Source organism: Stegostoma tigrinum, chromosome 28 (assembly GCF_030684315.1).
Source record: "Stegostoma tigrinum isolate sSteTig4 chromosome 28, sSteTig4.hap1, whole genome shotgun sequence".
NCBI classification, from domain to species: Eukaryota; Metazoa; Chordata; class Chondrichthyes; order Orectolobiformes; family Stegostomatidae; genus Stegostoma; species Stegostoma tigrinum.
The window spans coordinates 31,819,051-31,846,673 of NC_081381.1; the positions used below are offsets into that span (position 1 = coordinate 31,819,051).

Consider the following 27,623-nt stretch of genomic DNA (forward strand, 5'->3'; position numbering starts at 1 on the left):
CCGAAACTGGAGGGCACAGGTTTAAGGGGAGAGGCAGAAGATTTAAAAGGGACCTAAGGGGTAGCTTCATCACACATAGGAATGCATACATGGAACGAGCTGCCGAAGTGGTAGAGGCGAGTACAATTACAACACTTAAAAGACATTTGGACAGATTCATGGAAAGGAAAGGTTTAGAGGGACACAGGCCAAATGCAGACAAATCTAACTAAACCGCTTAGGAAACCTGGTTGTTATTGAAGAGTTGAGCCGAAACACCAGTTTCTGTACTGTACACAAGTGGAAATTGTAACAATTTCACAGGCAAGTCTCTGAAAGGAAAGTTTTAAAGAAAAAAAGACCTACCACCTTGGTATAAAAACTTAGCAAAGCACTTCCTGCCCCAGCGCCTCCAATAAATTGATCCATTCACTAAGGGGCATATTCTGTCATGTCGAGTAACAGCTGAACAGTGACCAGCATCATTTGAAGGCTAACACTGTGTAGAGCTGGATAAACACAGCAGGCCGAGCAGGAAAGCTGATGTTTCAGGCCTAGACCTTTCTTCAGAAATGGGGGAGGGGGGATCTGAAATAAATAGGGAGAGAGGGGGAGGCAGATAGAAGATGGATAGAGGAGAAGATAGGTGGAGAGGCCTGTCTCCTCTCCACCTATATTCTCCTCTATCTATCTTCTCCCCACCTCCCCCTCTCTCCCTATTTATTTCAGATTCCCCCCTCCCCCATTTCTGAAGAAGGGTCTCGTCAAACGTCAAACTTTTCTGCTCCTCTGCTGCTTGGCCTGCTGTGTTCATCCAGCTCTACACCTTGTTACCTCAGATTCTCCAGCATCTGCTGTTCCTACTATGTCTGTTAGAACAGCACTTTGTTTTCCACTTAGGGGGTCCTTCTGGACTCAGTAATGAGTTCAACAATTTTAGGGCTTCAGCACCTTCTCCCATGTGTTTGCCCAACCTCCCCAAAGCAGGCCTTGTCATCACATGGGTCACCTACACCAACAACCCATTATCAGCCTCCATTATTCATTCCCCAGGCTGACCTTAGCCCAGTCGTTTGCCTGCCCAACTGATTTTCATGCTCTCTCTGGGCTCCGTCTCCACCTATTTTTTACTGTGCTCTCTACAATCAATTAAGACGGCGGATCCAAAACGCTAATTCTGCTCTTTCTCCAAAGATGCTGTCCGAACTGCAGAGTTTTCCCAGCAATTTCTGATTTTGTTTCTAATTTCCAGCATCTACAGCTCTTTTTTTTGTTTTACGTGGAAATGTTACCTTTCTGCCAGCTCCCCTCAAAGCCACAAACTGGCCTGAATTAGAAATGTACCACCATTCCTTAAGTGCCACTGGATCAAAATCCTTCCTTAATAGTTAATAAAAATACATCTCGACGACCCTCTTGATTTGTGTTTCCCACTTTGCCCTCTTTCTTAGAGGCCTTTTTCACTTTGTTGTTTGCAACCTGCGGCTCCCCTCCAGATTGTTCTGTGTCTGAGAGCTGCAGGAGTGTGCTGGAGAAATGTGAAGCAAAAGCTCGTGGTAAGATGACGCACAACTTGGGAATTAAAAGCCTGAAGTTTGTTGGGTACCTGGAAGACAAAAGTCTGAGATGATGTATTCTTAATTGCATCCTTCACTCATTGGGTTTGCTTTCTTGCTTAGGTAGCAGATTGTGTTTCCTAAACAGGGCAGTAGTAATAGCTGACCCATGTGATGATCCTAGTAACAATAAGGAGGACAAGGGGTCTGTTAGCAATCATATTTGTGACAGTGCAAGTTACTATGATAAGTGACAGGAGAAGCTATCAGTGTGAAAGGTGTGAGAATCCAGAAGCACAGGTCAATATAAGGAATTCCAGGAACAGCTGAAACAGCTGCTGGCCTGAAGAACTGCACCAGGGAGTAGTTTGCGTTTTAGTCGTTGGTTTAGTTAATGGATCTTAGGGATAGATCTACTGTGGCCATCTTTTGTTGGTACATCCATTCTTGGGGATCTCTATGGAAACACTTACTACATCAATCAAAAACCATCAGCAGTTCTGTACCTTCCTCATGTATATTCATATGAAGTAGGAACAGGTTTAGGGCAATTAACTCCTTGATTCTGCAGTGCCATTTGATAAGATTATGGCTGATCTGGTTGTAGCCTTCCCTCCGTTTTCCTGCCATGCCCTCGGATTCCTGACTAACATGGGAGGTAATTACCTCTACCTTGAAAATATTCAAGGACCCTCCCTCCATAGCTTTGTGGGGAAAGAGATTCCACAAGTGCTCAAACCTCAAAGGGGAAAAAAAAATCTCCTGATGTACATTTTAAAAAGACTTTTTATGTGTTTATGTCACTGTGTCCACTAGTTCTAATGTCTCCCGCAACGGGAAAACATCATCTCAGCATTCAGTCTATTAAGGCCACCCGGGATCTTACAAAATAAAAGTTTTGGAGAAACTTAGCGGGTCTGGCAGCATCTGAGGAGAGACAAAGTTAATGTTACCAGTCTAAAAGGATTCTTCTTCTGAAGAAGAGTCATACTAGACCCAAAATGTTATCTCTGTTTCTCTCTCCATACATATTTCAATTTCACATCTCCAGGAGTATTTTGCTTTAATTTCAGGATTTTATACAGTTCAATAGAAGCACCTCTCAATCTTCTCCAAAGGATACAAGACCAAACTGTTGAACCTTTCTTCGTAAGGAGGTCTCTCCATCCCAGGAATCACTGCAGGTTACCTTGCCTGAACTTCTCATGAGTTATGTCTTTCATTAAATAAGGAAACCAAAACAGAAGTCTCACTCATGCCTTGTACAATTGTAGTTGATCTTCCCTCGTTTTATGTTTCATTCCAGTTGCTGCCTTAATCACTTGTGTGCTCCTGGGATGCTGCTGGGCCTGCTGTGTTCATCCAGCCTCACGTTTTATTATCTTGGATTCTCCAGCATCTGCAGTTCCCATTATCACTGCCTATATGCTAATTTGTTTTCTGATTCAATTTCCAGGACACCCAGATTACTCAAGTTTAACAATGTCACAGAGAACTGTCTCTACGTTGAGCTAGTGTAAGAATTGAACAGTTGAAACTGAATAACAAGTTTAATTAGTGTCAAATAATTTGCAACAAAAAGTTGACATTCAGTGGTGCTTCCATCACTGCATTGGACAGGCCATATAAATACAGTAGCTATAAGACCAGATCAGAGGCTAGGAATCCTGCAGTAACTCACCCCCTGACATCCCATCTACTCCACCAACTACAAGACCTAAGTCAGTAGTGGAATGGAATACTGCCCATTAGCCTGGATGGGTGCAGTTCCTATAGCTCTCAAGATGTTGACACCATCCATGACAAAGCAGCTCCTTTGGCATCACATCCACAAGATTCACTCCCTCCACCACTGACACTCAGATGGCAGCAGTCACAATACTCACTAATGAGTATTATTGCCCACCTAGGAAATTCTGTTCCATGAAGACAACTTACGTGGCTCACCTTTTTAAAGGTGGGAATGCTGCTACACATCAGCAGACACATGGTCCTTTACAGAAGATAGATCCAGTTCTAATGGCAAGGAATCCTTGATGACTGGGGATCTCCCTACTGCTGCAGCCTTTATCCACTGTCCCTTTATTCATTCAGAGGATGAGGGTGTCGCTGGTCAGGCAACATTCATTGTCCATTCCTAATTGCCCAGAGGGCAGCTCAGAGTCAACCACATTGCTGTGGGTCTGGAGTCACATGTAGTCCAGACTAGGTGAGGACGGCAGTTTCCTTCCCGAAAGGACAATTGTGAACCAGATGGGTGTTTCCTAACAATTGATTCATTGTCATCATTAGATTCTTACTTCCAGATATTCATTGCATTCAAATTCCATCATCTACCATGATGGGATTTGAACCCAGGTTCCCCCAGAACGTTATCTGGGTCTTTGGATTAACATTCCAGCAAGAATACCACTAGGCCATCGCCTCCCCCTGGCATCACATAAGTATCTTCCACTTGGATCTCCATGAGGGTTTGTCTTGGATGGAAATTTATGTTGTTCCTTGTCTCTGACCTTACCATCATGGGTAGACCTGCCAGGAGTTGAGAACTCCTGACAGCATCGCCTAGGGATCAACAGAACACTCAAGCAATTCCACCACTGCAAGATGTCAATGCATCCATTGAAAGATGAGACTCAGCAGCAGCAGTGTGTACCATCTACAAGGTGCACTGTAAAAATTCACCAAGGGTCCTTAGAGGACATTTTGCAAACCCATAACTACTACCACCTAGAAAGGCAAGGGTACCAGTTCCATTCCCATTCAAACATTGAGCATCCTGATTTGGGATTTTATTGCCATTCCTTCCATGTCACCTGGATCAAAATCCTGGAATTCTTCCCTAATTGTATAATGGGTCTACATTCTATTTTGTGTGCTATTCTGGTCACCACATCAGAGGAAGGGTATAATTGCCCTGGAGAGAGTGCAGAGAAGATTGGCTACAATGTTGCCAGGGCTGAAGAATTGTAGCTATGACAAGAGATTGGAGTTGCTTTCTTTGGAACCAAGAAGGCTGAGGGATGAGATGATTGACATATACAATATTGTGAGGGGTAGAAACAGAGCAGACAGGATGAATCTGTTCTCCTTAGCAGAGAGTTCAAAAATCACGGGTCATAGATTCAAGCTAAGTGACGGAAGGATGAGAGGGGATGTGAGGAAAAACACTTCTTTGCAGGGGGCGGTGAGAAGTGTCTGGAATTTTCTGTCTGAGTTGGTGGTGGAGACAGAGACCCTAAGTTCTTTAGAAAGTACCTGGATCTGTGCCTTACATGCTGTAAAAGCTGTAGGGCTATGGACCATGAGCAGGAAGATGGGATTTGAAAGGGCATCTGAGTGTCTTTGCCTTAGCTTGGACAAAATGAGACAAATCCTCCCTTCTATACTGTATCATTTCTATGGTTCTGTAGCACATAAACTGCAGCAGCTCACCATTTCCTTCTCAAGGGCAACTAGGGTGGACAATAAATACTAGATCAGCCAGCGATGCCCACATCCCGTGGATGAATAGGTACAAAATCCAATATAAACACTCGAAGTGCAATTGCTGTTATTATGTAGATGGCATGACTGCCTACAATAAAGTAGGAATTTGTCTGCTTTTGGATCCTATTAGATTAAAGAGGTGTGATGACCAGGATGTTGGCACGTCTCCTTGCTATTCTGAGTAATGGAGATGTGGAAATTAGGCAAGTATATGCAATTGCCATCACTTGGTGATTGACAGAATCAGTCTCTGGGGCTTAGGATTTACCACATCCATCTCCTAGTAAACCATCAAAGACAAAGTAATTGGCTCATAGGCACGCAGTGGAAACCACTACAAAACTGGTCGGGCAAGTTGGTAAGGAGATCAAAATGTGCAAGTGTTGCTTGAGTTTATAATTAGAGCAATAGATTTTAATAAAATCAGGTTGTACCTAGAACTTTATAAAACACTCATTGAGGCCTGAGCTGGAGCTTTGTGGACAATTCTGGGCATCACAATTTGAGAAATAGGTTAAGATTTTAGAAAGGATACCAGAATAGGTTTATCAGGATATTATTGGCAATGAGAGAGTGTAGTTTTGAAGAAAGGTTTAAGAAATTAGGACAGTTCTCTACAAAACCAAAAAAGGCAAAGTGTTTGAAAGGACTTGTGGTGTTTGGTATGTTGGCATCATTTCCTCTTTCTCTGCTTCTTTCAATTTTTCCCAAGAAGACCTGAGGCATCACTTGTTCATTTCAAACACTCATACCTGAGACAGGTGATGTTGAAAATGGTATGCCATTATGGGAGCTTTCAAAAGTTGATTGGGAAAGGCTATTCACAGGTTGGGAAGTCGGAGGCCTTTAAAATGAGATAACATGAGTTCAGAGACTCTATGTTCCTGTTAGTGTGAACGGCAAGGCTGGCAGGTGTAGGGAATGTTGGGTGACTACAGAAATTGAAGCTTTGGTCAAGAGAAAGGAGGTACATGTCAGACTGCTGGGATCGAGTGAATCCTTAGAGGATTATAAGAGCAGTAGTGGTCAAAAGATCGCTTTGGCCAGTGGATTAAGGAGAATTGAAAGTGATTCTGTAATTAGATTAAGGGGAAAAAGAGTAACTAGGGAGAGAATAGGGTCACTAAAAGATCAAAGTGGCTGTCTCTGTGTGGAACCACAGGAGATGGGTGAGATACTAAATGAATATTTTGCGTCAGTGTTTATTGTGGAGAAGGATATGGGAACTAAGGGAAATAAATAGTGATGTCTTGAAGAGAGTTCTTATTACTGTAGAGGAGATGCTGGAGGTCTTTAAATGCATCCAGGTAGATAAATCCCTGGACCTGATTAGGTGTTTCCCAGAACTTTGTCGGAAGTTAGGGAAGAGATTTGCTGGGCCTCTTGCTGAGATTTTGGTATCATCGATAGCCATGGGTGAGGTGCTGAAGACAGGAGTTGGCTAATGTGGTATCCATAAATCCTAACCTTTTTCAAGCTATTCCTAAGCAGGCTAGGCCTCATTAAGACCATAAGATATAGGAGTGGAAGGAAGGCCATTCGGCCCATCAAGTCCACTCCCCTAAATAGGCTGTCGTGCTGTCAGAGTGAAGGATGCAAATGAAATTGGTCAATCACAAGCTTGGCCTGTGTGACCTTCTCCGTTCTTTGATTTTGGCGACAGGTTTATGCATCTCACATAAAGATGTTGTCTTAAACAACAAGGTAAATGTTTCTGTATCAATTTTACATAAAAGTGGCTGCAACATTCATCTTAAACCAATGCTTCTTCCCCTGAGAATGGATGTCTGATTAAAAACATCTAATAACAAAGCCCATCTGTTACATGATCATAATATTTATTTAATCTCTCCAATGTCTTGCCATATGGTTCCTTCTTGGCACCTTATTGAAGAAGGCAGGGCATTTCTTAGCAGGCCACTTTTGGAAGTCATTGGTTAGGTAATGAACAGATACTTTGGTTTGTGATAAGAGTAAACTACAAGCTGTCAACACTTATCTTGTTCAACACATGTTTCAACAATGGATTTAAATAGATTTTCCAAAACCTCAGCCAGCAAAAGGATGAAAATTCCACAGATCCATGTTAAATACTCTGAACTCAATGCTTCCCTCAACACCAAGTGGGAGAATCAAGCAGGAATAAGACCACACCTGGGGCTGGTACTCAGTCAGCCTGAACGGTGAATTCCGGGGATACTGGGATACACTACCCATCATTGAAAGTTGCTGGGGCACAATTGGGTACAATGCTGTGGGGTGGGGGAACAAAGAGCCAACCAGTACTCCTGCTCCTGCTCACTGACTTGCTGGAAAACATGTGTTTGTCAATACCTAATTGGGCAGGAGCTCAGCTGATTGACTAGTATGATGCAGTCACATTCGGGTTGAAAAACAGTCAGACCAAGGTCATGCAGAATGGCTGGCACTCAGGGTCATGCAGCTCAGGAATACTCAGTGTCACTAGGACAGGAGAAAACTGGGTAAAATTTGACAGGTTTTTAATGTAACACAGTTATAAACTTTGTGTATGCACTAACTATTAATTTTTTGTCGGAGTGCTACTCTGTGGAAATTGATGAAACCTTTAAGTTGTATTTGTTGTACAGCCCAGGCTAATATGAGAAACATAAACATCAGATCAGTTTTTCTCATATATATTTAAAGCATAGATCCTGAAATCAATTAGAAAGTATTTGTGTGCACAACATTTATTCTGTGAACTGGTAGTGGTTAGTTTTCCTTTCAGGAGCTAGTTCCATCTTATGAACCAAACACGTGACTTTGTAATCAATCAGTCTATGTAGATATTTGGTCATGCTGAGTGAAATTATGCTCTTTTATTAGAATGACGAGTATATCGAACCATACAGTGCACAGCATATCATTCTTTCATGGTGTAGCATTGTGTCCTTAAGACTACAGTGTCAAATTATTGTAAGAATTAGCTCAGCCTCAGATCACTGAGATAGATTGAGTCGGTCAAGAGACCAAATGAGAGCAATGAGGTTTCATGGCTGAAGTTCAGAAATATTCATCATCTTAAGAGTGCTCAGATTTTTTAACAACATGGGTTCAAGAGTAAGGTGCTCGTAACTACTGCAAACGACTTGTAATAACAAGGCTCCCAATATTACTAATTGTGGGTGAAAAGTAATGCATTTTGAAACGGTACCTTGGATGGGAATGTATCAGAGATAGTAGGAACTGCAGATGCTGGAGAATCCGAGATAACAAGGTGTAGAGCTGGATGAACACAGCAAGATGCTGCTTGGCCTGCAGTGTTCAACCAGCTCTGCACCTTGTTATCTGGGATGGGAATGTGGTGTGTTCAGTGTTGATGGTGATTGCCCAGTTTGAATCAGAGCATTTGGAATAAATTTTCTGGGAAAACTGCCCAGAGTCAATGAAGCAAATAGGTTTTGATTGATTCTTGGAAAATAAATAATTGGAGTTTTCTTTACTCATCACAGCAAAATAATTAATTTAATTTTACAGCTACATAATTAAATCTTGGTGATCAACAATTTGAAATTCTTTGTATGAACAACAAAGACACATGTTGTTTTCATCTTCCCATATCTGTCTGTCTCATATCGTTTGGAAAGCAAACACTTAAATGCAATTACTTCCTGAGGAGTTGTTACTTTGCAATAATGGGTGATTCTCCACACAATAATTGCTCACAAAAACCAGACAAAAATACTTGCTTCATCAACATGGCAGGTTTCTCTGAAAAATTATTTCAAATTCTCTGAGATGTCCAGCCACCACTGCTCACAACAACCACTCCACATTCACCTCATGGTATTCCCTTTTCAATTGCACGACCTTTTCAATAATATCATGACATCCTCATTAGTAATATCATTTAAAAATATGCCAGCAGACACACAAAGCTTACTCCTGCTATCATGTGTCCTTACAGAATCAAAGCAATCTTAATTGCTGAATAATACTCTGGGAAACACACAAATAGCTGTAGTTATTACGTCTCTAGCTAATAGCCATAGTTCTATAATTAGTTAATAATTATGAAGTGCTTCAAGAATTTAGTCATGGTTCACATCAACTCCAGCCCACCAAATTGCCTTGATCCTTTGCAATTTACCTACCAAGGGAATAAGTCCACAGCAGACTCTATATTCCTGGCCCTACACACATCCCTGGAACATCTAGGTAGTAAGGATACCTACGTCAGGCTCCTAGTTATTGACTACATTTCTGCCTTCAACACCATAAATTCCAAACAAGTTCTTCTGTAAACACCTCCTCCACCATAATCCTCAACACTGGTGCCCCACAAGTCTATGTACTCAGCCCCCTACCGTACTCCTTATATACTGACGACTGTAAGGCCAAATCCCACCCCAACTCCATTTATAAGTTTGCTGATGACACCACCATTGTAGGTCAATTCTCAAGCGATGACAATTCAGAATACAGGAAAGAGATTTTGTGCTTAATGGCATGGTGTAAAGACAGCAATCTCTCCAGCAAAATGAAGGAGCTGGTCATTGACTTCAGGAAACAGAGTGGAGGGCTTGCCCCTGTCTGCCTCAGTGGTGCTGAGGTGGACATGATCGAGAGCATCAAGTTCCTGGAATTGAAGGACGATCTGTCCTGGTCTACCTATGTCAATGCAATGGTCAGGAAAGCACAACAATGCCTCTACTTGTTCAGGAGGCTAAGGATATTCAGCATGGCCACAAGGATTCTTATCAATTTTTGTAAATGCACTTAGAAAGCATTCTACCTGGATACATCTCAGCGTGTGTTGGCAACTGCTCTTCCCAAAACCGCAAGAAACTGCAGAGAGTCATGAACACAGCCCAGTCCATCACACAAACCAACCTTCCATCTATTGACTCGGTCTACACGTCCTGCTACCTCAGAAGAGCAAACAACATTATTAAAGAACCCTTCCACCCTCATCTATCTGGCAGAAGATATAAAAGTTCGAATACTATGAAAGTTTGAATAAAGGTTTGCATACGAACAGATTCATTAACAGTTTCTCTCCTGTTGTTACCAGACTTCTGAATGGACCTCACAAATGTTAATTCTGATCTCTCTCTCTCTGTGCCTTCTGTGCAGTTGCAACACTGTATTCTGCATTCTGTTCTGCTACCCTGATGCACTTTGTACAGTATGATCTGCCTGTATAAAATGCAAACAATACTTTTCACTGTATCTCAGTACATGTGACAATAATAAATCAATCAATCAATTTCTGAGGCAATCAGCTGGATGCTGAGGCCTCCATGTCAAATGTTCATGTATATGGCACAGTCATCAAAACCCTGTAGTGCAAGTAATTATCCTAATTTTGCGATACATTAATTTTGCATTTTCTTTAAGCTTGATGGAAAGGACAACTTATGCTGTCAGAAACCTAATGTTCTAAAGAAAGAGAAAAGAAACTTGCAATTAAATATCACTTTTTCCAACCTTAGGATATCTCACATACTCTACAGCCAATGTGAACTGTTTTCTGACTGTTTTAATATTCAACATGTGATATATTGTTTATTGAAGGTGATGTTAGATCTGATGTACGAGATTCATTATTGACTGCCAACCTGAGGAAATTGTTAGGAAATTGAGTTCAAAATGGCTTTACTCATCAGTCTGAGAGAATCATTTTCAGTGCAGAATAATCTGCACCTGTAAACCTCTCTCATTTAACTGTGTGCACTGATCACAGGTGTGGATTAGTCAGGAGAGAGTGCAGTGAGCCGGTTTTCATGCCCTGGAAGATGTGGCAGTTGTTCCTGCTGTTCCTTTGAACAAGTTCTTACCATCTGACTTAAAGGAAAACTTACACGAGGCTGGGATTTAAATGGTATTCGGTCACATGATCAGCAAGATCTATTCCAATGATATAGCACATTTATAAAGTGAAGGAAAACAACAGCTGCTCACTTCATTTACTGTGCCCGACTCTCTCAGTGTGGCTTTGTTAAGTAAATGTGTCCCTTCGTCTGTAGCTTGTGGGAGCAGTTCAGTCTCATCTTTAGCTATTTCATCATAATTCATCGATAATGCATATGGTCTAAACTCCCTTCATACATGTTACATGTTTCCACTCATTCTATCTTAAACTTCTGTTGTTCTCTCTATGTTTACACTTTGTTCTACAAAAACTATTTTGGAACCAGTTTTTTTTATACCCAGAGATGCTTTTACACACCACCAAATTTTTCCGTCATCAAATCACCCATGTTACCTTTTTCACTTTATCCTCCACCACATAATTATCTGTGTTTCTAAGCACTGTATTTTCTATTTATTTTACCTTAATGTGTTAATCTATTTGAGACCTGTTGAATTTAATTAGCTGGATTGGATGCTGCCCTGATGATGGATTTGAACGTGGGTGGCCTTCCTGACACCTAGATACCCATCCCAACCTGACGTGCCTGCCCACCTCCCCTCGGGCCAATTGAGATCCTTAGATGGCCATATCAGGGCTTCATCACACCCCAGCCCGTATTTTAATGATGGAAGAATCTTTGGCCTAACTATTGGCTATTAAGTGAGGAGGAGACCTCTCCCTCCCAGGCCCATTGGATGCAGCATACCAATGTCACCCCCGCGCCCCATTAATATTCCCCCCATCCCCATAGCTCTTGAAACTTGCCTCAACTGTCCTAATCACACTTTTGTCATTGAACACCACCACCAAAACCTGGACCTACCTATCACTCCTCAGCATTGGGTGGAACCAAGGCTGGGGCTGCACATCTGCCAATTAATTGGATCACCGAGAAACTCTCTAAGAAATGCCCAAGAAATGGACAAACATCTTGCCTTAAAGCAATTAATAATGCTCCCTGAGTTAAATTGCTGCAGGGTGCTGCTGGGAATACGGGTGGGTTAGTTCCCAATGTTTCAGACACTGGGGATACAGGGCAGGGGTGCCTGTAACATCTGGGAAACTGGTTTGCTGAATGCATTTTATGCTGCATGTCCACACTATACTTATTAACCTTCTACCCAAACTTTCAATTGTTCCATAATTTCATCAAATTTAACAAGTTTAAAGTCATTGGGAACCACAGAACTTAAGTATTTCTGGAAAAAAATACATATTTTGTTGAAGCTTTGTCAAAACTCTTCAGGACAAATACAGGGGAATTGCATTTTAAATTGAATGAAAAGAGTTTGCTGATTGGTTGACAAGTGGATTCTGATTGGTGGAGACATTGCCATGGAAAATGCATGAGGCAAGTCATGACTGACTATATAAACTATTCTCATAGAGTATAAATATTGTTCCCCCTTACATAGATATTTTTGTGAATATCCTGATGAGTGGAAGACAAAAAAATCCAATGGAATGTATAATTTTTCAACAACACACAAATTTGTAAAGTCATGTACTTAATTCCTAGTATTAGATACTTCTAATACTGGTCCCCCTACCCCTGCCTGTATGCTCTCATTCATGTTCAATTTTATCATTCTATGGTCTTCATGGTGTGCTATTGCTTCCATTTGCTATATATTGTCTGATTGTTAAAAAATGTCAGATTAAGATTCATGTCTTACTTGGAGGGGGTGATGACAATACAAGATAGAAGCAAACCGAACAATCAAAAGGAGAGGGCTAAAATTAGATTTGCATGGATAATTGAGATGAAATTTCAGGTGCATAGAAACTAGAAAATGGGGACATGTGTAGGACATTTGTACCTTTGAGCCTACTCTGTTATTCAATATGGTCATTGTTCAACTCAGTAACCCATTCCTACTTTCTCCCCATACGCTTTGATCCCTTTAATTCTAAGAACTATATCTATCTCCTATTTGAGAACATTCAATGTTTTAGCCTCTGTGGCAGAGAATTTCACAGGCTCACCACTCCCTGGTCAAACACATTTAGAGCCATAGAGTCATAGAGCTGTACATCATAGAAACAGACCTTTTTGGTCCAACTCGTCCATGCCAAATTAATCCAGCCCCATTTGCCGGCATTTCTCCCATATCCCTCTAAACACTTGTTATTCATAGAACATAGAACATAGAACAATACAGCGCAGAACAGGTTCTTCGGCCCTCGATGTTGCGCCGACCTGTGAACTAATCTAAGCCACACCCCCCACACTATCCCATCATTATCCATATGTTTATCCAAGGGCTGTTTAAATGCCCCTAATGTGGCTGAGTTAACTACATTGGCAGGCAGGGTGTTCCACACCCTTACCACTCGCTGAGCAAAGAACCTGCCTCCGACATCTGTCTTAAATCTACCTCCCCTCAATTTGTAGCTATGCCCCCTTGTACAAGCTGAAGTCATCATCCTCGGAAAAAGACTCTCACTGTCCACCCTATCTAATCCTCTGATCATCTTGTATGTCTCTATTAAATCCCCTCTTAGCTTCCTTCTCTCCAATGAGAACAGACCCAAGTCCCTCAACCTTTCTTCATAGAGTCTGCGCTCGAGACCAGGCAACATCCTGGTAAATCTCCTCTGCACCTTTTCCAATGCTTCCACATTCTTCCTTTAATAGGGAAACCAGAACCGCATGCAATATTCCAAATGAGGCCACACTAGCGTTTTGTACAGTTGCAGTATGACATTATGACTTCGGAACTCAATCCCTCTACCAATAAAACTGAACACACCGTAAGCCTTCTTAACAACACTATCAACCTGGGTGACAACTTTCAGGGATCTATGTACATGGACACCAAGATCCCTCTGCACATCCACACTACCAAGAATCTTTCCATTGACCCTGTATACTCATATACCCATCCAGATGTCTTTTAAATGTTGTAATTGTACCAGCCTCCACAACTTCCTCTGGCAGCTCATTCCATTCATGCACCACCCTCAGCGTCATAAAGTTGCCCCTCAGGTCCCTTTTAAATCTTTCCCGTCTCACCTTAAAACCATGCTGTCTAATTTTGGATTCCCCCACCCTGGAGAAAGGTCTTTGGCAATTCACCCAAAACATGCCCCTCATGATTTTATAAACCTCTGCAAGGTTACCCCTCAGCCTCTGATGTTCCAGGGAATGTAGCCCCAGCCTATTCAACCTCTCCCTGTAGATCAAGCCCTCCAACTTTGGCAACATCCTTGTAAATTTTTTCTGAACCTTTTCAAGTTTCACAACATCCTTCCAAGTGCAGGAGACTAGAATTACACACTGTATTCCAAAAGTGCTATACAGCTGCAACATGATACTCCAACTCCTATAGTCATTGCACTGTTCAATAAAGGCATGCAAAGCAAACACCTTCTTCACTCTCCTGTCTACCTGTGACTCTACTTTCAAGGAATAATGAACCTGCACCCCAAGGTCTAGTTGTTCAGCAACACTCCCCAGGACCTTACCATTAAGTATATAAGTTGTGCGCTGAGTTGCCTTTCCAAAATGCAGCACCTCAAATTTATCTAATTAAATTTGATCAGTCACTCCTTGGCTCATCAGTCCATCTAATCAAGGTCCCGTTGTACTCTGAGGTAACCTTCCTGGCTGTCCACTACACCACTAATTTTGGTGTTATCTGCAAACTTATTAACCATACCTCCTACGTTCACATCCAAATCATATATAAAAGTGAAAAAAAGCAGTGGAGCCATCACTAATCCTTGTGACACACCACTGGTCACAGACCTTCAGTCTGAAAAGCAACCTTCCACCACCACCCTCTGTCCCTACCTTTGAGTCAGTTCTCTGTCCAATTGGTTAGCTCACCCTGTATCCCATGTTACCTAACCTTGCTAACCAGTCTACCACATGTAACCTTGTTGAACTTCTTACTGAAATTCATAGAGATCACGGCCAATGCTCTGTTTTCGTCAAAGCTCTTCATTACTGCTTCAAAAAAACTCCGTTAACCTCCTCACCTCAGTCCTAAATGGCCTATTCCTGTGACTATGACATCTGATTCTGGATTCCCTGGCCTTCGGGAACATCCTCCCTGCATTTCTCTTTTCTAGTCCTGCTAGAATTTTGTAGATTTCCTGGATAGCCCAACCAGAGGAGGGAGGGCCATACTGGGCCTTGTATTGGCTAATGAGCCTGGCCAGGTGACTGACCTATCAGTGGAAGAGCATTTTGGAAATGGTGATCACAACTCCTTAAGTTTGAAAATAGTTATAAATAATAATAAGTCAGTACCAGGGCAGGGCAAGTTATGTCAGTGTTAGGCTGAAGCTAGGGAGTGTTAATTGGGAGGAGCTGTTGTCAGACATGTCCACATTTGACATGTGTGAGTTGTTTAAAGACCTGCTGATCAGAGTTCAGGACCAGCATGTTCTGGTAAGGAGGAGAGACAAAGATAGCAAGGTAGAGGTCCCCTCTGATAATGAGGGAGGTTGTGAAGTTAGTCAAAAACAGAAAAGAAGTGTATGTAAGTTTTCGGAAGCTGGAATCGGACAGGGTCCGTGAGGAATATAAAGAAAGCAGGAAGAACTCAAGCAGGGAGTTGGGAGAGTAAGATAAGGCCATGAAATTTTGACAAGTAGCATTAAAGAGAATCCCAAGGCATTCTCTACATACTTTAAAAACAAGAGGATAACTAGGGAGAAGGTAGGACCACTCAAGGATAAAGGAGGGAACTTGCGCTTTGTGGTGATCCTAAATGAGTACTTTGCATTGGTATTCCTCCAGGAGAAGGATATGGAGGATAGTGAGATTTGTGTGAAGCATGCTAATATGCTCGGGCATTTTAAGATCAAGAAAGAAGTGGTGTTGTGTCTCTTGAAGAGCATTAACGTGGATAAGACCCCAGGGCCCAATAGTATCTACCTCAGGTTATTGAGAGAGGCATGAAAGGAGATTGCAAGGGGCCTTAACCAAGATCTTTGTATCCTTGCTCAACAATGGAGAGGCCCTGAAGGACTGGCGAGTAGCTAATGTTGTTCTTCTGTTCAAGAAGAGAAATATGGGTAATCCAGGAAACTATTGACTGGTGAGTCTCACATTGGTGGTTGGGAAGCTATTGGAGAGAATTCTTAGAGATAGGATTAATGCAAATTTAGAAAAACATGGCCTAATTAGGGACAATCAATATGGTTTTATGCAGAGCAGGTCATATCTTATCACTTGATCAATTTTTTTAAGGAGGTGACAAAGGTGATTGATGAAGGTAGAACAATGGATGTTGTCTACATGTATTTTAGTAAGGGTTTCAACAAGGTCCCTCATGATAGACCCATCTAGAAGATTAAGATGCATGGGATTCATGGTGACTTGGTCACATGGGCTCAGAATTGTCTCGCCATTGAAGGCAGAGTGTGGTGGTGGAAGGGTCTTTTTCATGTCAGGGGTCCAGGACGAGTGATGTTCCACAGGGATCCATGCTGGGACCACTGCTGTTTGTGATATATATCAATGACTTGGATGAAAATGTAGATGGGTGAGTTAGTAAGTTTGCAGACGATACAAAAATTGGTAAAATTGTTGATGGTGTAGAAGGTTGTTAGATATGGGCAGAGAAATGGCAGATGATGTTTAATCTGGTAAGTGTTAGGTGCTGTGCTTTGGGAGATCAAATGTTAAGGAAAAGTGTACAGTTAATGCAGGCCCCTGAACAGCATTGATGTAGAGACGGATCTTGGCATTCAAGCCCATAGCTCCATGAAAGTGAACAATACAATTAGATAGGGTGGTAAAGAAGGCATATGGCATGCTTGTCTTTATTGGTCGGGGAATTAAGAATAAGATTCAGGATGTTATGTTGTAGTAAGACTTTGGTCACGCCACACTTAGAGTATTGTGTCAAATTCTGGTCACCACATTACAGGATGGATGTGGAGGCTTTGGAGAGGGTGCAGAAGAGATTGCTGCCTGGATTAGAGGGTATGAGCTACAAGGAGAGGCTAGAAAAACTTGAGTTGTTTTCTTTGGAGCAGCAGAGGCTGAGGAGAAACTTGATAGAAGTCTGTAAAATTATGAGATGCATAGATAGGGTTGACGGTCAGAATCTTTTTCCCAGAGTTGAAATATCTAATACTAGGGGCATGCATTTAAGATGAGAGGGGGAAAGTTCAAAGGTGATGTGAAAGGCAAGTTTTGTACACAGAGGGTGGTTGGAGTCTGGAAGAGCTGCCAGGGATAGTGACGGAGGCAGATATGCTAGGGTCATTTAAGAGACTTTTAGATAAACACATAAATATGCAAGGAATGAAGGGATAAGGACAAAGGGCAGGCAAAAGGGATTAGTTTAATTTAGTGTCACATTTGGCACAACATTGTGGGCCGAAGGGCCTGTTCCTGTGCTGTACTGTTCCATGTTTCTTGTTTCCATGAGGTTCCTCCCCATTCTCCTAAACTCCAGTGAATATAGTCCTAATTGGTCCAGTCTGTCTTCATACATCAGTCCTGCCATTTCAGGAATCTGTCTGGTAAATCTTCATTGCACTCCCTCCGTAGCCAGAACATCCTTCTTAAGATAAGGAGACCAAAATTGCACACAATACTCCAAGTGTGGTCTCACCAAGATTCTGTACAATTGCATCAAGATATCCCTGCTCCTGTACTTGAATACTCTGACTGCAAAAGCCATCATCCAGTTGTCTTCTTCACCGCCTGCTGTACCTGCGGTGCTTACTTTCACTGCTTGACTGGTGTACAAGGGCTCCCAGGTGTCATGAGACGTCCCCCTTTTACAAGCTATCACCATTCAGATATTTGATTTTGGATAATCTCACATTTATCTTGCCATGCAATTACCAACTCCCTCAACTTGCTGATGAATGGGCTTCTCACCAATGGAGGGGGTGCCCACAGCTGGAGCAGCTTTGAGTTAATTCTCATAAACACACAAATCCCAGTGGGATGTTCATTGTGCTTGTGGATCTGGTTTTGTGGCATCAGATGATCCCAATGGTAATTGCAGTTTTCTGAATATTGCTTGTGAAATAATAAATATGACGCCATCAAATGCATATCTAGAAGATTAGGTGATTGTGGGACAGTGTTAGTACTTCACTAAGTATTTTACATTTCATGGGTATAATAAATCTATATGTGGTGGAATATAAATACTTCAGTAATTATTTGGAATTTCTTAAGAGCTAGTTCTCGATTTCTGTTCTGCCTGTTCCAAGTGAGATGTGACTGTTTTGTGCTTTGTTTACTATCAGGTAAAGACTCACCTTCAGGCCCAGTCAGCAGCTGTCATTGCCGTGGGACACCAGCATAACCATCAGGTACACATTACTTTGGACAGAAAGGCTTGTATTTATGCAGCAAAATGAATGAAATCTCTACATTCTTGAATGTGTGGCTGTCACTGTTATGTGGCAAACAGGGCAGAAACTGTGCTTATGGTAAAACCACACCAGCAGGAATGAGGTGAATGACCCAATTTCTTTCCTGTCTTGTTATTAGAGAAAGCCTTGCCCAGGACAATGGGTGAACAATGTGCTGTATTTTACATAGTGCTCTGAACCTCTAAGACAGTGAGGTTTGAGTTCAGTCACATTGAACTGCAGTACTTTATGCGATGCAGCACAACTCTCAGTACTGCCTAGGAATCTCAGCCTATAGTGTTTTAAAGAATGAGGATTAAACCCCTGGAATCCATTTGGAACCAAACCTGAGAATCTAAGAAGATTGGAATAATGCCAACAGAACAGAATTGGGCACAGCCTGGCACTATCTGAGTCTCTGGTGAAAGTTTATTACATTAGGTCAGTAATCGTTGCTAAAAGATCTTAATATGCTGACTCTGTGCTCCTGCTGTTACTGAAAGCTTGTTGTTGTGTTGGAGCCAGTCAGTGTTTCCCCACAGCAAAGGTCATTAATGATCTTGCAATGTCAGTTTAGTCAGTTATTAACCATGGCTGATGTTCCCATTGTTTCTGTAGCTGCAAACGTTTTACTGATTCTTGGTGGGGAAGGCCAGAACTGCATTAACTCCAGGACAGCAGAATTTATATTTTCCACCCTACTATTGAATCCCAAGCAGACCACTATGGCTTTGTAGCTTGTTTTCCTTACGATCATCTAGTGACCCAGGGAGAAACCAGGGAATTGAACATAGCTTTACATCACTCTAAAATCAGTCCTGGTTTGCTGTAAGTATATGTAAATAGGTTAAACTAGAATTTACAACTAAATTGCATATAGCAACAAACCATTCATGACTCACATCAACAATCAATGCTTTCAAAACCAAAGAACATAGAACATAGAACAATACAGCACAGAACAGGCCCTTTGGCCCTCGATGTTGTGCCGACCTGTGAACTAATCTAAGCCCATCCCCCTACACTATCCCATCGTCATCCATATGCTTATCCAAGAACTGTTTAAGTGCCCCTATTGTGGCTGAGTTAACTACATTGGCAGGCAGGGCATTTCATGTCCTTACCACTATCTGAGTAAAGAACCTGCCTGTGACATCTGTCTTAAATCTATCACCCCTCAATTTGCAGCTATGCCCCCTCATACAAGCCGATGTCATCATTCTAGGAAAAAGACTCTCACTGTCCACCCTATCTGCCTTCCTATTATTCTTCCCAAAGAGAATCACCGCACATTTATCTGCATTGAACTCCATTTGCCACCTTTCAGCCCAGTTCTGCAGTTTATCCAAGTCTCCCTGCAACCTGCAACATTCTTCCACACTGTCCACCACTCTACCGACTTTAGTGTCATCTGCAAACTTACTAACCCATCCACCTATGCCTGCGTCCAAGTCACTTATAAAAATGACAAACCGCAGTGGTCAAACAGATCCTTGATGCACACCACTACTGACCTGACTCCAGGCTGAATATTTTCCATCAACCACCACTCGTTGCCTTCTTACAGAAAGTCAGTTTCTAATCCAAACTGCTAAATCTCCCTCAATCCAATGCCTCTGTATTTTCTCCAATAGCCTACCATGTGGAACCTTATCAAAGGCTTTACTGAAGTCCATGTACACCACATCACCTGCCCTACCCTCATCCACATGCTTGGTCACCTTCTCAAAAACTCAATGAGGTTTGTGAGACACGACCTGCCCTTGACGAATCCATGTTGACTATCTCCAATCAAATTGTTGCTTGCTAGATGATTATAAATCCTATCTGTTATAATCCTTTCCAAAACTTTTCCTACAACAGACGTAAGGCTCACTGGCCTATAATTACCTGGGTCATCTCTACTGCCCTTCTTGAACAAGGGCACAACATTTGCAATCCTCCAGTCCTCTAGTACGAAACCTGTAGACAATGACAACTCAAAGATCAAGGCCAAAGGCTCCGCCATCTCCTCCCTAGCTTCCCAGAGAATCCTCAGAAAAATCCCATCTGGCCCAGGGGATTTATCTACCTTCACACCTTCTAGAATTGATAACACCTCCTCCTTACTAACCTCAATCCTTTCAAGTCTAATAGCCCGTATCTCAGTCTTCTCCTCTAGAATATTCTCCTTTTCCTGAGTGAAAACAGATGAGAAATATTCGTTTAGCACCTCTCCGATCTTCACAGGATCCACACATAACTTCCCACTTCTGTCTTTGACTGGGCCTATTCCTACCCTAGTCATCCTTTTATTCCTCACATACCTATAGAAAGCTTTAGCGTTCTTCTTTATTCTACCTGCTAATGACTGCTCATGTCCCCTCCTTGCTCTTCTTAACTCTTTTTTTAAATCTTTCCAAGCTAATCTGTAATTTTCCATCGCTTCAAGTGAGCTATCTCATCTCATCGTCACATAATCCTCCCTCTTCCGCTTAACAAGAGATACAATTTCTTTAGTAAACCACGGGTTCCCTTACCTTGTCACTTCCTCCCTGCCTGACAGGGACATACCTATCAAGGACACGCAATATTTGCTCCTTAAACCAGCTCCACATTTCGATTGTCCCCATCCCCTGCATTTTGCTAACCCATTCTATGCCTCCCAAGTCTTGCCTAATCGCATTATAATTTCCCTTCCCCCATCTATAACTCTTGCCCTGTGGTATGTTCCTATCCCTTTCCATCACTAAACTAAATGTAACCGAATTATGGCCACTCTCTCCAAAGTGCTCACCTACCACTAAATCAAACACCTGGCCTGGTTCATTACCAAGTACCAGATCCAGCGTGGCCTCCCCTCTTGTCGGTCCTTCAACATACTGTGTCAGGAGACCCTCCTGCACACACTGGACAAAAACTGATCCGTCCGACGTACTAGAGTTGTAGCATTTCCAGTCAATGTTAGGGAAGTTAAAGTCTCCCATAATGACCGCCCTGTTCCTTTCACTCCTGCCCAGAATTGTTTTCATTCTTGAATGTTAACCATTCCCCTGGTGCCTCCTGCCTGCCCTCATGAACATTTACTTCCAGACCTTTATTCTTTTCAAATCCCAGTGTCATGTTTCTCCTTACATCCGGAACATGCCCCATAACCTTCACACCTATAATCGTGGATATATGCTCTGTGACTGGATCACTGCTGTTCCTGCTGACTCCCTTCTCCTCTGACAGGATCACTGCTCTTCCCAATGACTGTCTACTTTCTGACTGGATCACTACTCTTCCCACTGTCTGCTGCTCCAATTGGAACACTTCATCTCCCCCGCCACATTTCTGACAGATCTGCCTCTAGGATCACAGCCTTCGCACCACCAACCCTCCCCACCCCCCCCCCCCCACACACACACACACACACACACACACACACACACACACACACACAGCCTCTGCTCCTCTATCAGAGACTGATGTCTCAGTCAGTGTACCTCAGCTCTTTGGAACACTCTTTTTGAAACACATTGTCTCGTAAGCCCCATGCCCCATTTAAATGATCCCTTCCACCATCTTGTCTGGTCCCTCCTCTTTAATTGTTACTGACGCTGCGTGACATCCTCTAACATGACTGTACCAGGTAATTCCAAATATTTGTTTAATTCCATGAAGCTCTCCGTGTGAGATGAACATGACCTTGTTGTATTTTCAATCCCAGGGAGTCACGACTGCCTTTTTGACAATTTACAGACAACAAGGAATTATGGGCCTGTGGCGAGGGGTCAGTGCTGCTGTGCCAAGGGTGATGGTCGGATCTGCAGCACAGCTTGCCACATTTGACTCTGCTAAGCAATTAGTCAAGGATCAGCAGGTGAGTGCATATCAACTTGGGATTTTGACAGGTCACAGAGAAGGACAATGATTGAGAACTACAGTCTTTAATACAAACTGCCTTTGGTACCTGGATTGGTGATTTAGAGCAATAGAATCATAGAGCTGTACAGCATAGAATCAGACCATTCGGTCTATTCGTCCATGCCAACCAAATATCCTAAATTAATCTAGACCCAATTGCCGGTATTTGGCCCATATCCCTCTAAACCCTTCCCATTCATATACCCTTCCAGATGCCTTTTAAATGTTGTAATTGTACCAGGCTCCAAAACTTCCTAGCAAGTTGACAGGATCACAGTGCAGCTGCTCATCAGACCTCAGGTGAGTCCCTGAAATGGCGCTGTTGGAGATAGTTCAGTGATCCAAAGAATTTCTTTGTTCAGTGCTTCATGCTCCAAACACACTCCCCAATGGTTTACTAACTTTAGATTAGATTCCCTACAGTGTGGAATCACGCCCTTCGGCCCGACAATTCCATATCGCCCCTTGAAGCGTCCCACCCAGACCTATCCCCCTATAACCCACACACCCCTGAACACTACGGGCAATTTAGCATGGCCAATCCACCAAGCCGGCACATCTTTGGACTGTGGGAGGAAACCAAAACACCCAGAGGAAACCCACACAGACACAGGGAGAACGTGCAAACTCCACACAGATAGTCGCCCAAGGCTGGAATCGAACCCAGGTCCCTGGCATTGTGAGGCTGCAGTGCTAACCACTGAGCCACCAGGTCACCCATCTGAGGTTTATTCCCTGTTTGTGGTTGAGGTGGTGGCAGAGGCTGTATGATTGGCTTCGGTGACCTGGACTCAGGAGAAAATATCAGCCAAGGGTCCTGTACTGCCCCATTTGAAAAGATGTCCATGCGGCTATCAGCTTCCCCCGTCCCAGTCAATCCACTCCTGGAAAATTACTAGTAAAATACCCTTTGCGTATTTCAGTTGGCAGCCTGACTCTTCTGGCCAGATTCTGAACTAGCTGTCAGTAAAATGCCTTGTTTGCTGTACATGGTTGGGGAGTTGAGCTATCAAGACTCCCCACAGTTTTACAGACCCCTCCACCCTCAACATTTTCAACCTCCTGATGCCGATAAGATCTGTCCTATGACTCTATGAGATTAAGAATAAAGTTAATGGAAGGACTGAATCAGATTATTTAACATTCATGTTCAACCTGGTCTGAATTTCCAACCACACATTCTCCTAAAGACAGCCTACTTCCATTACCTTCTGTCTCTATCCAACGTCGGCTCATGTGGGACTGAAGCTGTCATATATGTGCCAATTATCTCCAAACTTGAATCCTCTGCTTAATGCTGTCCTGGCCAGCCTCACATCATCCATCATTCATAAACTTCAACTAATCCGAATGAGAACTGGTAAACAATGTAGGTGCAAATATTAAATGACAAGAAGGTACCAATAATTAAAGCAAATCCTGTGCGTCATAAAGCTAGGAACAATGGATTTTCAAAGCTGGGGGATGGGGCATGAAGTTGGGGGAGTTGGTGTCCATGTTCAAAGATTGTTAAAGCAGCACGCAGACTTCCAGAAAATACTCAGAACATAATCATAGAATACTGGAGGACTACTCAGAGGACTAGAATACAGTGAGGTGGAAGCTTTCTAAAGCTAAGTAAAGTTCTGCTTAGACAAAATCTGGAGTACTATGTTCAATTCTGAGCACCACACATTTGGAAGGAGTGTGGTGTAGATTTACTGCCTAGGCTCTTAGGACTAAATTATGGAGAGAGATCATACAAACCAGGGTTGTATTTCTTGAAATCTAGAATGGAAAAGTAGTAGTTTATTGAAGTTTTCAAGCTATTAAGGGAACCAGAAATGTTAAACAGAGCCAAAAAACAAATTGTTGTGGTTAAAATATGCAGCTACAATAGTGAATCCTAAGTTCTTTAATTCATTCCTTGGTGGAGCACCAGGTATTTTAATTAGCTATCAGATTCATTTTAAAATTGAATTAGGTAAAGAAGAATTTATGAGCTTTAATGCATGTTTATTTTGTGATTTTATTAATACATTCAGTGGTTTAGCAATGATAGCTGGATGGTCGGTTTGGCAGGAGGAATGATGAGCAGCATTGCCGTGGTGATCACTATGACTCCCTTTGACGTCATCAGTACGAGACTCTACAACCAACCAGTCAATGAGGTTGGCAAGGTATGTCCTCTTCCTGTCATCAGATTACACATCCTGTGCCCACGGTGTGACGTGTGCAACTTATCATTCTTTCCCCTGCCAGCATCACACCATTATAGGGAGAACTAGGCCAGCAAGAATTCCAGAGGTATCTTGAAATCCACACCTAACAAAACCACAATCCGTGAACTTCAATGATTTCTTTTGGGAGGCGGGGTGTATATTGTGTCTGTCTGTTTGTTCTGGCCATGCATATACAGGACATTTAGGTTGAGAATGCTGTTTGAAAAAATTCCAAGAGCGTTAAACAGGTTACCTTCCTCTACCCCATGCCTCAATTCCCAAATGTGGTTACTCGTTATGTCCAACTCCAGGCTTAACAGCCTCCTCACAGCCAATTGGAAAGGGTCAGACAAATGGAATGTTGAGCTGCAGTCCTGCCTCTCCCAGTGACATTCGATAAAATTCGATCTAGTTACATAGAAAATCCCTCAATAGTCCTGTGAAAGGGAATACAGACTGCTCAAAGATGCTCCCAAGCATGTCTGCTTCGGTGTCTAAATGGCTGATTTGGTAAGTCACCTCCCAAGGTGGTTACAGACCTTCAAAGTCTTAACACCTAGTCAATGCAGGGTTTGCTGAAGGCTAGAGAGGGGAATAAATTCAAACAGGGTTCTAACTTTGATCACACCGTAGCGCCTTTGCTGCTTGTGAATTTCAAGTAAGATTAGTAAAGACAATTTTACAGGGATTCACTAATCCATGATGAATGGTGATTTGGACAAGGGATCAGAGACTAGCTCTGCCTGTAAAACCATAGCACAGGTCAGGTTAAACAGGTTAGGTAGCATTACCCTAAACTTCATCCATGGTTTATAAAATTCCATTCAGTTTTAAAATGAATGGTTGATTTTTCTCCTACGTGCCAAACAGTCACTTATCCAATCACAAACAAGACAAGAAATTGCTGGACAAGCTTAAGAGGTCTGGCAGCATCTGTTGAGAGAAATCAGAGCTTTGAGTGACCCTTCAACGTTAACTCTGATTCCACTCCACAGATACTTCCAGACCTGCTGAGATTTTCCAGCAATTTCTTTCTTTGTTTCTGATTTACAGCATCCACAGTTCTCTTGTTTTAGTTTTAGCCATTATCCAATGCTGGAGCTTTGGGTTTGATTATAAGTAGTCTTTCAAGTATAATGTTGACAAGGCAGTAAAGGCCTCATAATCAGGTTGGTAGCCTTCCTGCTTTTATTGCCATTATAGGTAGGAACTGTTTGGAGCCTGCACATTGCTTCTGATGGGACTGGAGAGATCCTCTGTAAGTGAGTATTTAACCTGCCTTACTGGCAAATGCTATTGCTGACTTCTGAGGTGTCACCAGGTGTGCTGTTTTGAACCACCTCTTTGGGCATGCATTTAAATAAGGTCATAGACTAACTTTGTCACAGGAAGGGATAGCCAGTCAGAGTGTTCTATCAATCATCTGTCTGAAAATGTCAAAACTTACCCTTTTGTTTAGATGATGCTGTTCATTGAGCACTTTGTGTTGATAAAGTGATGTAGTGCCCCTTTAAGAAGATCCGCCTGATCTGAAACACTTTTATTTCTTGCAGGGTAGGCTCTACAGAGGATTCTGGGATTGCTTGCTGAAGGTCTCATGTAAAGAGGGAGTCCTGGGCCTATACAAGGGAATTGGACCTGCCTACTTTCGCTTGGGCCCACACACGGTTTTCAGTCTGCTGTTCTGGGACGAGCTCAAGAAACTAGCCTATCCAGACTACCATGAGAAAATCTGAGGCAACCGCTACAGATACTAAGTGTCTATGTCATGGGGCGAAGCCTCCAGTAGAAACAAGAGGAGTGAATGGTCTCCATCAACGTTGAGCCAGAGGATATGGCAAAACTGTCTGTTGAGTTTCCAGGGGTGACCAAGGAGAGAGTGTTTCCATCCACAGGTCAGGGAAAAAATCCATTTTTCCTCCAACTACACTGGAATCATCTGAGTAAAATTCCTCTCCTTCCTACTGATACTTTTCTCACTTCATCTGCTTCAGCAACAATTTGATGGAATGAGTGATTGCAACAGAACTCAGACAGGGGCCCAAGCCTGGCCACTGTTCTCATCCAGTGGTAATGAGGAAGCAAAGCCAACGCAATGGTGGGCCATATGGAAGAATATTATCATGTGGATAGACTGGTCCATATACTGATCTTGGAGCAACATCAGAAACAAAACAGGGACTAAATTATAAACCATCACCTTGCATTTATCTGTTGATCAGTCCCAGCACATTCAGGTCCATTTTGAAGCCTTGCTCTAGCCACTTAATTCCCTCACCCTCGCTGCTTGGTCCAGATTCCTATTTCTCCCACTGTGCACCCTCACCTTACTAATTTTATAATTCCAATGTAAAATAAACACAAGAATTGTATTTTCTCTTTTCCCTGACTCCTTTGAATACAAAAATAATGGGAACTGCAGATGCTGGAGAATCCAAGACAACAAAATGTGAGGCTGGATGAACACAGCAGGCCAAGCAGCATCTCAGGAGCACAAAAGCTGATGTTTCGGGCCTAGACCCTTCATCAGAGAGGGGGATGGGGTGAGGGTTCTGGAATAAATAGGGAGAGAGGGGGAGGCGGACCGAAGATGGAGAGAAAAGAAGATAGGTGGAGAGAGTATAGGTGGGGAGGTAGGGAGGGGATAGGTCAGTCCAGGGAAGACGGACAGGTCAAGGAGGTGGGATGAGGTTATTTCCACTCCCCCTCCCATTCTTTAGATGAACCGTTTCCACTCCCTCTCCCATTCTTTAGATGAACCATTTCCACTCCCCCTCCCATTCTTTAGATGAACCATTTCCACTCCCCCTCCCATTCTTTAGATGACATGTCCATCATGGCCCTCCTGCAGTGCCACAATGATGCCACGCGAAGGTTGCAGGAACAGCAACTCATATTCCGCCTGGGAACCCTGCAGCCTAATGGTATCAATGTGGAATTCACCAGTTTCAAAATCTCCCCTTCCCCAACTGCATCCCTAAACCAGCCCAGTTCGTCCCCTCCCCCCACTGCACCACACAACCAGCCCAGCTCCTCCACTCCACCCACTGCATCCCAAAACCAGTCCAACCTGTCTCCGCCTCCCTGACCTGTTCTTCCTCTCACCCATCCCTTCCTCCCACCCCAAGTGGCACCCCCATCTACCTACTAACCTCATGCCACCTCCTTGACCTGTCCGTCTTCCCTGGACTGACCTATCCCCTCCCTACCTCCCCACCTATACTCTCTCCACCTATCTTCTTTTCTCCCCATCTTCGGTCCGCCTCCCCCTCTCTCCCTATTTATTCCAGAACCCTC

At 42.8% G+C, this 27,623-nt stretch overlaps 1 protein-coding gene across 2 annotated transcripts in view; it reads left to right on the forward strand.

Moving 5' to 3' along the window:
* Positions 1-26,698, forward strand: part of LOC125466491 (solute carrier family 25 member 35-like) — a 28,145-nt gene extending 1,447 nt beyond the window's left edge. The window contains exons 2-5 of one of the 2 annotated variants that reach the window (XM_048561014.2): positions 18,130-18,195; positions 21,929-22,081; positions 24,150-24,284; positions 25,880-26,698. In XM_048561014.2, the coding sequence (XP_048416971.1) occupies positions 18,130-18,195; positions 21,929-22,081; positions 24,150-24,284; positions 25,880-26,062 (537 nt within the window). In that variant the 3' untranslated portion in view covers positions 26,063-26,698. The remainder of the gene's footprint in view (positions 1-18,129; positions 18,196-21,928; positions 22,082-24,149; positions 24,285-25,879) is intronic. The other variant, XM_048561015.2, reaches the window with a different exon arrangement.
* The last annotated feature ends 925 nt before the right edge of the window (positions 26,699-27,623 follow it).